At 39.9% G+C, this 13,244-nt stretch overlaps 1 protein-coding gene across 2 annotated transcripts in view; it reads left to right on the top strand.

Annotated features, from left to right (window-relative positions):
- Positions 1-2,692: 2,692 nt before the first annotated feature.
- Positions 2,693-13,244, top strand: part of LOC138195182 (inactive phospholipase D5-like) — a 62,171-nt gene continuing 51,619 nt past the window's right edge. The window contains exon 1 of one of the 2 annotated variants that reach the window (XM_069144359.1): positions 2,693-3,334. In XM_069144359.1, coding sequence (XP_069000460.1) covers positions 3,182-3,334 — 153 coding nt within the window. In that variant the 5' untranslated portion in view covers positions 2,693-3,181. Of the gene's footprint in view, positions 3,335-12,405; positions 13,089-13,244 lie in introns of those variants that run through there. The other variant, XM_069144360.1, reaches the window with a different exon arrangement.

Genomic DNA, 13,244 nt, shown 5'->3' with positions numbered 1-13,244 from the left:
ATTCTTGCAATAAACTCACTTGTTTCTTAGGTTAAAGGGAGTACAACGTGAAAAACAACTTAAATCTTGGTAGTTTCCTTCCTGTGTGTATCACTAAATCACCCCCTGCTGCCACTTGTATCAAAAGCACTGAGTTATAGTTTCATAACCTACGCCCTGCCACGGGGGTTTGGGCGTAAACACCGTGCTCTTGGCTCTGTATACTGAGCTCTTCTCTGCTGTGTTTGGCTGCACTACACCGTGTTCAATGTTGTGTTGATCCCTTTGTATAAATTGTGGTTCTTTGCTATGTGCTGCACTGCACTATAAGAGCAATAATGTACAAAGCAAGTGAGAGTGAGGTGTTGTTTTTTTTGGTGCTTTATCGTCTAATTTTTAAATCCAGCTGCACCTTGGGATCACATTTGATCCAGTTTAATGAAATGAAAATGTTTCATCAATCTGACACGCTTGTAGTGTGCCACATAATGTGATGCATTTGTCCATGGCTTAAAGATGAAAGCCGCTCAGCAAAGTGCAGTGTTTTTGTGGGCTGACTTGGCTCGTGTTCAGTTAAGTTCCCTCATTAACCTCGGCATTCAGTATTCAGCGAGCGTTCCCGCTGATGGCCGCTGATGCTCTCTACTAGCACAGAAGAATGTGACTGGAAAACAACAGTTCTCACTGAACAGACGAACACGAAAAGCTAGGCAATATTTACCTTCCTCGTGTGGTCTGAGAGATTCTTCCAGACCCTTCAAATATCAGGAGAGAAGGTCTGATTTTATTTTCTGTGGGGCAATTGATTTAATTCACTTTTAGACTGCATGTCAATCATAGCTCAGGATCACTTGTATGAGCAGTTCAGGCTCCCTGCTTTAGCATCTTCTAAGATGAGATATACAATGATCCATTTAACTGCAGCTCAATAATCAGAAATGAGCCCCAAATCTTTCTATTAGGAACTATAATAACAAATGCTACAAACACAAATTAAACTTCAGCATAAAGTTAGAAGACTTTGCACCACCAAGATGTGACGAGTGAATAAGCAGTTGGTACTCCTGTCAATTCTCTTTCCAAATAAATAGACTGCTAATTTATTTAATACAGTCTCTCCTGATTATTACACAAAGTCTTGGAAATAAAGAACACTATTCAGTGTAAAGTATACCTCATACTTCAGTGTTTTTGGAGTGCTAATGATGATCCATTATTTTTTTTCATAAAAAAGGATGAATATATGCTGAACTTCATTCATATCAATACAGACGCACCTGAAAATAAATATTAAATTTGACAGCACCTGAAATTCATTTTAGTCTATTCCATATATAAAAGTAAAAATCTAAATAACCACCAGAATGTATGCTTTGTCTGGCGGACTGTGAGCATTTTAAAAGCAGTTGCTGGGAGATTGTTTCCATTTCAGTGAGTTAAGATGCATTGGCTGTTAGCCACTAATGATTTTAATGTTTAGATGGTCTGTGTGTGTGTGTGTGTGTGTGTGTGTGTGTGTGTGTGTGTGTGTGTGTGTGTGTGTGTGTGTGTGTGTGTGTGTGTGTGTGTGTGTGTGTGTGTGTGTGTGAGAGAGAGTGAAATGGTATTACTCATGATGTGGGGACATTATTGACTTTAATAAATATTGTGGGGACCCGTCCCCTTTGAGTCCTCATAACGTAAATCATTACATTTCAAGGTGAACACTTGGTTCAGTGTTCAGTTTATGTTAAGTTTTAGGTTTGTTTTAGGGTCTTCAGGAAATGCAAAATCAAAGTAATGTCCTCTGAATGGACACACAACTCTGTGTGTGAGTGTGTTGGTGCATAGCATGTATGAGTTGGCACAGATGCTAGTTATAAACCATTTAAAGGTTTTCAGCTCTGATGCTTCTCTGGCACGATGAGGCAAGCCAAGGTAAGTGAAGAGAGGTACTGCAGCCTCACTGCACCACTCTGCTGAGAAATGCCAAAGTGTGTGTGTGTGTGTGTGTGTGTGTGTGTGTGTGTGTGTGTGTGTGTGTGTGTGTGTGTGTGTGTGTGTGTGTGTGTGTGTGTGTGTGTGTGTGTGTGTGTGTGTGTGTGTGTAAGTTTGGTCCCAGGTACATATGTGTCATGAGTTAAAAGGAAGCCGCACGTCTGAGTTTCGAGGAAAACATGGAGTTGGGCGTGAAGGGAAGAAACAGAAAAAAGACAGAACACGCCTGTACATGTCGGAAGCAAAAGACTGAAAGAAGATAATTGACGGATTTTGGAGAGAAAATAGCGACAGTAAGAGGAAAGTGCCACAAAAAGTGTGACGGAAAAGGGTTGATGGGCTACAAGGAGGAACTGAAATCAGAAAAAGACTGAGAAACGGAAGAGTTTGCGTGAGATATAAGTGTTGCTGTGTTATCGGGCTCCACTGGTGTCTCACACAGGGGTCTTTCCTGCTTCTATGACGCTGCATCAGTATCACCACAACTCTGTCTGTCCCCTCTCTCTCTCTCTCTCTCTTTCTACCTCTTTCTCCGTGTCTCTCTCCCCCTCCCTTCTCCTCTCTCCTCTTTTACCTCACATACACTCTCCCACTCTGCCTGAATGTGTGGAAGTCCTGATCGGTATTATCGGAGTCCCCGATATTCTGAGAGCTGAGCCTAACAGATCGACGCTTAGCTAAACCCAGTCTAACCTCACTCTGCAATTACTGAAGATCGCCGCATTATCTTGAGAAGGTGAAGCCCTGCTGCTGTGGAGGCACACTGGAAGAGGATTTCCTAGAGCCTGTGAACATTTGCCAACAGTGGTGAAGACAGGGACGCTCCTACTTTATGAAGACAGAGAGGTGATGCCAGCGAGAGCTCTTTGTTGATTGATTTTAGGAATGCAAAGTGTCAGACTCCTTTTATGTTAAAAGTAATTGGAGGAGAAGAAGCTCTGTGATATTTTACTCTATATTCTCATCATCGAATCTGAAGACAACCTACTGAAGCTGAATGCTTGGAGCAAACTGCTTTGGAGGAAAAATAACATCCTTTGATAACTGCAGCTAAATAACTGTGTTCACTTTTTCACTTTGCACGAAGGAAGTAAAAAGTGCAGTCACGCAAAATGCATCCAAAAAAGGAAGAGTTTTCCTCTGCTGTTAACAGAAGATCAACAAGCTAATCGATCATTTTACCAAGACTGAGAAACCACTGCACCACCCTTCCAACCTCCCAGCCATGGAGCTGCGAGGGATCCAGGACCTGAGGGGTCAGGGGTTAAGTTTCAGCTTACCATCAACCGGGATTCCAGCCAGCTCCGTGATAACGACAGTGCAGCAGCAGGACTACTCAGCCAGCGTCTGGCTGCGCAGGAAGGATAAACTGGAACATGTAAGTTTCTGAATCCTGGAGCTGAGGTCTGAAAAAACAGATGTAAGGAGGCTGAAATGTTGAGACAAGAAGCAGGGAGTTGAAATGCTGCGGCCTGAGTCATTATGTCAAAATATGAATATTCAAGAGATGCAAATTTGTGTAAATCCTTTAACTAAAGGGTAATCCAATACAAACTGAAAAAGTCAACAGTATTTTGTAGAGGTTAAAAAAAAATGCAGTGCTGAAGGCATTTCTCTCAACTAAAATACTCATTTTTGCATTTTCACTGGGACTTGTTCGTTAACACTGATCACTAGTTTATCAGGGTTTTAGGAACTGTAAAGTTTAAATGGATAAAACAGGATGTAATTATGTTGGTACAAGAATGTTTGGCTTTGGGTCTTTAACTGTAACACTGTTATCAGACTGATAACATTGGGGTGCTGGCACTAAAATAAGATAATATCTGAGAGGAAATTGGTTCTGGTCGCTGTGCGGTTTGGACGCTGGGCCTCAGCTGGAGAGGTACAACAAGACAGAGCAGGCTTTAGTTGGACAAATTAGAAAATTTGAACGTGTTATAATGCAGAGATGATATTCAGAACTGAATTGAAACAATTAGCAGTATAATCGATTCATTCACCAACAGAAATTTAATACAAAATTTGGAGGGATTAAAGACATTTTTCAGGCTAAGAATTTTAAATATGTGCTGCTTCCTGCATCTCTAATGTGAAAATTTGCTGCTCATCTCTATTTCATCACAGTGAAGTATATTCTCGTCAGTTTTGGACTGTTGAAAAAACAAGACATTAGCATGTATTTATTATTAATTTATTAAATTAATATCACAATTCTTCATTACATCTGTAGACATTTTATCTACAAAAAGTTTGATCACTTAAATTAGAAAATGATCAAACTGATTAATAATAAATGATTGCAGACCTATTCCACGCTTGTAAAACAATTGGCATTTGTATGCTTTCTTGTCCCATTTAAACTGTGTTGAGTAACTTTAATTGTTAACCTTTGATGGAATAACACGTGCAAGTTTCTAAATTGTGCCTGTTGTGGGAGATCTCTGGTTATGGGTGGAGGAACGAGCTGTTTTTCGACTCAGCCACACGACGCCTTTCTTTTCAGTCTTTGTGGTATCCAACAGTCACTTTTGTTTTCTATTAGAGAGGAGTTGTGAGCTCCCTCAGGAGGCTCGCTGCTTGCAGGTAAACAGTGTCAACATTCTTCAGAGGGCTTCGAGGTATAGAGATTTAGCGTCGGGGAAAGAAGTGGAAAAGGTGTGTGTTGAATAGTTGATGCTGGAGGGGAACAGTAACACAGCCAGAGAGCTGTTTCTAGGTCTGCCTGTCTGTCTGCATAACCAAAACAGATGATCAAGCAGCCTTTCACCTTTCTGCAGACCTACAAAGATGCACACATAAACATACACATACACACACACACACACACACACACACACACACACACACACACACACACACACACACACACACACACACACACACACACACACACTCTATGCAATATTCAACAGAAATTATACCAAACAAATGCAAACCCTGCATTCCAGCCACATCCAATGGCCAGGCTATTTATGCAACATTTGACAGATAAAATGTCCTACCCTAGTCCTGAAAAACCTCATTAATATTTACTGGAAACTTCCTCAACAGATGCAGCTTGGATGTACGTTTGACAAAAGAGCCAGAGTTACTGTGCTGACAGCGATGATAAATGGGGAGGAAGTAGGAGGAGAATGAGATAAGAAGTTGGATACGCTTCAGGCACATTGAGTACCACCGTCACTGCAAAGATTCAGTTCACAAGATCAGCATCAACCTGTCAATCTGATTCAGTTTTACCCATTTTAAATGAAGTCACGATTCTTAGGAAATCACGACCTAAAGCGTCACAAAACTGATCACCACTTCTAACCTTTTCTTGTTTTTAGTGGTTCACTCTCTTTTCAGCATTGAATGTTGATATTTTACACATTTTCCAGGTTAAAGGGCTTTTTGGAAATGAAGAAGTGTACGATTTCAACAGTCTTTACTACATTTTGGATGAGGAGCGATGCATATGGATAACCAGTTGATGACCTGGCTCTCCCTTCATCCGTTTCCTTTTCTTTCATAGAGCCACCAGGCGTTCAACATCTGAAATGCCTCAAAACTGACTTTATGAAACCGATCTCTGGGAGTGTGAAATGCAAGGACCTTAAGATTGTTCCTGCTCAGTCTTTAGACTCTATTTTACAGTCTGATCAATCCTGCTGTTTGAGTTATCAGGAAGTGATTCTCATCTCTTTCATGTTACAAGGATCTACATTGACTGATTCATTTTAGCTCTTGTGCAACGCGGATACTGTGTTTGTTTTTCTAAAACTATGCGAGTGCATTTAATGGATTCAGTACCATTAAGGTTCTTTGGTTAATGGCTCAATGGATACAATGGACTTTCATGTCATTACTGTTAGGTTATATTTCACATGCTTGGTGTCAGATGCACCCTGGTATGTAAACTGACTCCTAAACTTTCTATTGAGGCAATTCAAGGATCCAGTGTGTTCACTGGTTCTAAAAAACATGAATCAGCAGCTGATCATCAGACCGGAAGGCTAATGCTGCATCAGAGGCAGTGAAACCTCCCAGAGGAATTTTAAGAATTGGCAGGTGGAAGTAGATGCAGCTCTCCCACACTGATTACATTTTCAGTTTGTATAGGTGATGGATGGACCCAGTCGAGGGTAACATGGGTAAAACTATACAGGGACCTGAGGATTTCTCACATGGATACAAACTGGTCTAAATGGTTTATTTCACCATTTTTTTTTCTATCTATGCTGTAGGAAACTGAGGATGGTGATGGTGAAGACTTTAATCATGAAGAGAGAGTTATTCAGCTCAAATTGAAACTAAATTTCTTGCTGCAGATTTTCCAGTGTATGAATTATTGCCATATATCCCTTTTTGATGAGCTTTATCCTGGTGAATGGTTCCCAGTGACTCACTGAAAAGCAAGCAAAGTTTTACAGAGGTAATCAGCTTGCAGACAGTTTTTGTTCAACTTTGACATATCCACATCTAAGGTTTCTCCCACCATAATGGAAGTTAGACTCTGGAAGTAGAACATAAACAGTTGATCAATTATTGTGTCACAGGTCAAGTGTTTTAGGTTATATATATAAAAAAAATTCAGGAAAATCAATTCAGAAACTTTATGGATCAAATAACCACACAGGACTAAACTGGCCAATTAAGTTCCCTATAAATCAAGTTGCTTCCTCACATCTGTGAAAGAAATTACATAAAAATCCACAATTTCCATAAACCAGCATTTCCCATTGATTTGCAACATTTCCCTCGATGACCTATAGAGCCACGAGATACTAATAAGATGGATACCACATATAAAAAACCCCAAACCAGTGGAACTGAACTTGAATGAATTGAAAGTTGCATATAGTTTGGCTGACTCGTCACTAAGGATTCACAAAAACACACATTTTTAGGATGATTTGAACTGTTTCCTTCAGACAATCTTAAAAGATTTCCTGCCATCACATTTGATCATGACAATCCCTTTTGATAAATGCTGATAACCCTATAGAAACCAGAGCTTCATTAATGCTGCTGTCTCCCACAAACTGAACAAAGCTCTGCCGTTCTTCTCCATTACGTGGTGAAGACCTCGGGCTACGTCTCCCCTTTTCAAAGCAGCACAGACGCTCTTTAGACAGACTTTTGTCTCCCTGTCGTGTTTAATCGCCGAGTTTTATCTGACAGTTATTCAGCAGGAGAAAAGACTCACCTTTAGCTTTGTGCTGTTGCTGCCTCTCAATGCTTCAACTCTGACATAAAGCTGCTTCCTCATAATGCCGTTAGATGGCTTTGATCTTTCAATAAGATGTTCCCGTGTCATTGTTTGTTCTTAGACAGGAAATAAATAATCACTTTCGCCTGTCATGCGGACACATTATGTGTTAAAGTGAAAATGTTTCTCCATGACGTGTGATTGGTTCATTAAAGGTATTTTCTCATTCTCTTAGACAGGATACTCTCTTTGTGTTGTAGATGGAGGATTCCCTGTCAAGGGAAGTCAGTCAAGTGAAAGAGGACACGCTTTAAGGGCTGATTAAAGTTAAAGATTTCAAATTAGGATTTTTTTTTTTTTTTTTTTTTTTTTTCCTACCCAAGGATGCTTTAGCAGAAATGGGGGAAAAGGAGAAAGATATGGTTTTGTGCTTGTAAGAGTTGTTGATATAAATGAAATTAGACTTTATAGTCAGAAAAAAACATCTCAACAGAATGATATATATGCAGATGCCTTTGGCCTGAAGCGAACCATCACCAATCACCTCCTCTCATCACTGTGTTGAATACCATGTACCAATTAAATTGATGCTTGGGTGTCTGGCTCCTTATTTGACAGCTTGGCACACGTTCAGCTTCGCTTCACTTCTGCTGCAGCTTAACTATGTGTCCAGGCCTCATGCTTTAATTAAAGTTTCCCTCCTGTCTGTTCGCTGCTAAACAATGTGTGACGCTGAAGCTGTTGAAGAAATTTCTAACTGATGTGTACCAAATATAATTAGTTTCCTTCGCTGAATTTCAAATGCATACAACAGAACACAAGTGAGGGATGAATTATAAAGTTATTTAAGTAGCAGTTCATTTGTTGACTGATGTCATAGTAAAAACTATGACAGCCTAAAGTAAAATCAGTGACTGTAATATAATTCATGTCACAGTTTCACAAAGAAAACGATTAAAACGTACAACACTTAGGCATGTTGTGAACCAAATGGTGAACTTTTCTTTAAAAGAACTTTCACCATAAAGTCAGGAGTTATTGATGACTACAGTGTTTGGATTTCAACAGCATTCATGAGCTATGTGCTGGACAGGATTTAATGAGGTATTATTGCATGACAGAATACTTAAGTCATGCAGGGATTCATGCATGAATCCTCGTTAATTAATTCACCCTGAAGTGAAGTGTGACCAGGATCTCTAGTTAACTTCAGATTAGACCATGTTAATGTTAGTGATGTTTTGTACAGATGAAAGATCGGTGCATAAATGACCATGCAGTGAAACAAACTAAACTGTAAATCCATGCATCCATTGAGCCATCAGCTGCAACCACTTGACCTTCACTGTTCTGCAATTCCAATCAGTGATTAGTGCAGGAAGCGGATCTACTCCATTGAGACTGTAGGAACAGTAGAGGGAGCTATTGCCTAATGTGATCGAAGAAGAGCTTTATTAAAGAAGAGGGGCACAAAGTTTTTGTTTCCCAGTCCACACACCTGACTGTCTGTGAGCAGGTGTGTGTTGTATATAAAGTACTATGATAATGAACACCACCAGTTTCAACTAATTGAATGTCTCCAGGATCTGAGGGTTTGAAGCCTGCTGGCTGATACTTTCCTACATGTGAGCTTTAAATCTCCCCTCACACCTTTCACTTAATTGGCTGTTTTTTGCTTTCATTTAAACTTTGATGATCTTCCCTATGTGGCATCTCAGACCCAAACATGTTACCTCTATTTCTTCTCTCTCACACACACACACACACACACACACACACACACACACACACACACACGGATTAATCCACTGGAAGCCATACTTATGCTCTTTCATGTGGTGAACTAATTAGGCAATTTACTGAAACTCATTATAGACTTTCTGTGTGTAAAGACAAATTATTTTAGCTAAAGCGGTGATACATGGTTGTGATTACAGGGTGTAGGCTTGCACGCATGTTAGCATCTCTACTACCCTCTTTTCCACCAGCCTGGACCCGGTTCAGTTTCCAGGTTAGGGCTACTGTTGGTGTGGATTTGGTTCTACTTACAAACCCTGTAAGAACCACTTTGCTTTTCCAAATCCCAGGGAGGCCCGTCATTCACTCTGCTTTCCCAGCTCCGCTCGCGTCAAAATCAAGCACAGCAACAACAATGGCGGACACTTTGTCTACTTCACGTCTATGCTGAAGCTCTTTTTCTTTTTTCTTTTTTTTTAACTGAGAGTCACAAAATTTTCGTTTGTGACAAATAATCCGGATCCGAGCGCCTCTTGGTTCTCGATCGGCCAACTGTTGCTGCAGATCTGGAACCAGTTTTCCTGGTCGAAAGCCAGTTCTTTTGCTGTTGAAATGTGAAGAACCGGTTCCAGAGGGAGGATAATATATTTTTTCACAATTTATCTTGTGTTTTTGTTCAGAGCAAACAAAATAATATATAGTGGTGGTCTGTGAAGCTTAGACAACATACGATTGATTCTCAGTTGGGACCTTTTGGTGATATAACATTTTTTTCTGATTGAAACTAAATTGTATAGGCTACGATTAGCTTACTTTGGATTACACTTAGGAAGGAATAGCAACAACTAACATTTTAGTTAATATACTTATTCATCTTTTGGAAATTAGATGACAGTTAAATACAGTAAGTCTTTAACTTCTCAGGCTTGTTTGTCTCCACTGGTTTATTCCAGTACTTGGGCACTTCATTCTTCTTTTACATAGAAATCCACATGACTGTATGCACAAGAAAAAGAAAACAGAAGAATGAAAATTATATGTGCATCTGTGCCATCATTTTAATTAGAGTCTGTATCTCATCACAGAGAGAGAGAGAGAGAGAGAGAGAGAGAGAGAGAGAGAGAGAGAGAGAGAGAGAATAAAGAATCAGAATAAAAAACCCGCCTGATTTGCAACACAAATACAAACAGAGGGTAATTTTGGCAGTCGCAACAGTTTGAAATGCTGTTGCACCAATCAATCACACCAACCAATTATTCAGCCTCAGAGAAGTGATCGACTGTTTATCTGGCCTACGGCTTATATTTCCGAGAGGTTCTAAATGAGATATTTGTGATACAAAAGACAAGCACAGATCAGATTAATGCTTCAGGACTGACAGCGTCGGAGTTATTCCTGGCATTTCTCCACACTGAGACTTTGGAGGCTGATGATGTTGCAGGACAGAAAGTGACAGTAGTCTCATATAATAATTATGCAAGTGTGGTTGTTTGCATGGAGAATTATCCAGATTGATTTAGTTATGCAGCTTGTATATTTACCGATTTAGAATATGAAACATCATTAACTGATATGAGCTGTGGTGGTTAATGTTTGGAATGACGTCAGACAATCTTTTTCCATTCTGTTTACAAGGAAACTTGGAAATTTGGAGGACAGTAAATGACCAGCAGCGTCTAGGGGCTCAAGGTATTCAATATTAGATGAAATTGAGATGGATATTACTTTGTGACCAACTGTCTTTTCCATTTGTGCTACAGTTGAGCTGTGTGCAATACCTACTAGTTCATGTCAGAAAATGAAGTCACTGCCACAACTTCCTCCATCACTTTCCATTTAAAAGCCCTCTAGCGTAACATACACAGTCAATCCATATTCTAGGTTATGACCTAGTCAGTTACTCAGAATAATAGGAATGGCTGTCCCCTTGATATACTGTAAATTAATTTGTGTTGGGAATTTAAGAATATGTCCTACTATGTTTTATTCTCTGTAGAAATTCAGAATGTGATACTTAATGATTGGCTGATACAGGACGATACACACGGCAACATGAGTCAGGGAAGTACTGACACTTCAAGCACTGGTCTTGGATAATCTAAGTGGATGATTTTGGTGAATTCAGTCATTTGATAAAGTAAGTGCAGTATTTGCATGAAAATAGTTGGAGTGTATCGCAGTTTTAAGGTGGATCAAATGTTGCTTGTTCAGATATGTCATAGTTTCCATGGTATTTGCTTAGTGTTCCACATAAATGTATGTTCCTGTCACCTTCAGATACACTGGAAGAATATTTTATAATAGAGACATGCAGTTTCACTAATTGGACAAGTGTAACAATTTAAAAATTCAGCTGGAGGTCATCCTTGCAGTCGTGCAAGTGATTTGTGAGAGTTGCCTGAGTACAGTAATGGTGTTTGTTTATGGGCTTTTATTGCCAATGCAGTAAAGTTTTTCTAAGCTGCAGGTGGGCCATAAAAGAAGAAGACAATGTATTCAGTGTAAGGGCTTTAAACGTGAAAAACTATTTTTTAGTTTTACTATTTACCGTGCGCTTTATGGTTCTGTGATCCATTCTTGGCTGCTCTATTCTCATTCATTTAACAGTTGCTTCAAATAGCTTCTGAAGGTTGGACACATCTACTGGATGTTGTTTAGGCTAGTCTAAAGTAAATTTAGCAGTTTTTACACATGATGAATGATCGTCTTTAGGCCTTAAAAGTTGTACGTCTTGACCTCCAGACTATTTTAGAATTTAAAGCTGTAGCTCTATAATACAATTGCATTCCCTTACAACTGATTCACAAAAACACAAAGCAATAAGAAGGCTGCTTTTATATTGAGACTATTCAATCTCTTCTCTTCTCTCCCCGTTTACCTCTTGCACTAGAAAAACATCTGATTTGTAAAGTGTACTAGCACCCTCTGTTGGCTATTCTATGTCAGCACACAGCTGCAGGGCAGACAGACTTTAAAAAGATACTACTATCCATACTTGCATCTGAACATGAGCTTTTCTGCATACCAATGTGCTGCCAATGACGTGATCGCAAACTAAGAGGTGTGACATTAACCTCCAATAATTACTTGGTGATATCTGTGCTGGCTGGCACAGATTTCAATTGCACTGAGACTCACTCTTTAAAACCATGTAGCATATATTCCTTTACACTCTTTTCAGATGCCGTTGTATTTTTTGCAAGTGTTTCACCAGTTCCTGAAACTGCATCATTTATTTTATTTCTGCTTCAACACCTTAACACAATAGACCAGTAGTGAAAAGAATAGGTGTGTCGTAATCACAGAGTTTAAGTAAGCACGAGTAAGGGCAGAGCAGCTGACTGTCATGCATAGTAAGGTCCAGGGTGACAAGCAGGATCGACAAATGGATGGACAGTGACAAAAAAAAGGGGAGAGCCTGATTATCTATTTATTTTATATTCTCTTTTTCTGAGTCGGTGTAGGAGAACAGAAGAAATGTGAGCTTTCTATTAGAGGGAGACGGTGGTGAGATAGGAGCAGGGAGGGAGCGAGAGGCAGAGTGGACGAACATGCGATACTGTGAGATGAGTGGAGACGAGGAAAGTGAGACAGGGAGGAGAAAGGAGGACAGGTATCATGAGGAAGAGGAGACAAAGATGACAGAAAAAGTGACCCCGAGAGAGAGAGAGAGAGAGAGAGAGAGAGAGAGAGAGAGAGAGATAGACAGATAGATAGATAGATAGATAGATAGATAGATAGATAGATAGATAGATAGATAGATAGATAGATAGATAGATAGATAGATAGATAGATAGATAGACAGACAGACAGACAGACAGACAGACAGACAGACAGATAATAGATAGGTGTGTCCTGTTATGTTACAGTTTTCATTCATATAGTAGTAGGAGAGGCTAAAGGAGGAGCAGCACTCTCCCTTTCCGCCACACACACACACAAACACACACACACACACACACACGTGCATTTACAAACACCAACACACACATCTTCGCTGCGGATAGGGACGGACTCCGCTCCTCTGTGACTACAGGGGAAGAAGGGAAGCGGCAGATTTTGCAGCTCACACACACACACTTTCTGTTTCTCTCATCACACACGCACACGCACACACACACACACACACACACACACACACACACACAAAGATAAGCACGTGTTTCAGAGTGGACGAGCAACGGAGGGACGCGTCATGAAGGTGAGCTCTCCTTGCTGTAAATTTGTTTAGATTTCATGTGTGTAAGCACATTTGTGCATGTGTGTGGTGTTATCTACCTATCTATCTATATATCTCTCCATCTCTCTTTCTATCTCTCTATCTATCTTCCTCCGTTATGGTGTTGGATTGAGAGTA

This window comes from Embiotoca jacksoni, unplaced genomic scaffold (genome assembly GCF_022577435.1).
Source record: "Embiotoca jacksoni isolate LCO1_2020_lvr unplaced genomic scaffold, fEmbJac1.0.p SCAF_12, whole genome shotgun sequence".
NCBI lineage: Eukaryota > Metazoa > Chordata > Actinopteri > Embiotocidae > Embiotoca > Embiotoca jacksoni.
This window is presented reverse-complemented; position numbering and strand designations above follow the sequence as displayed.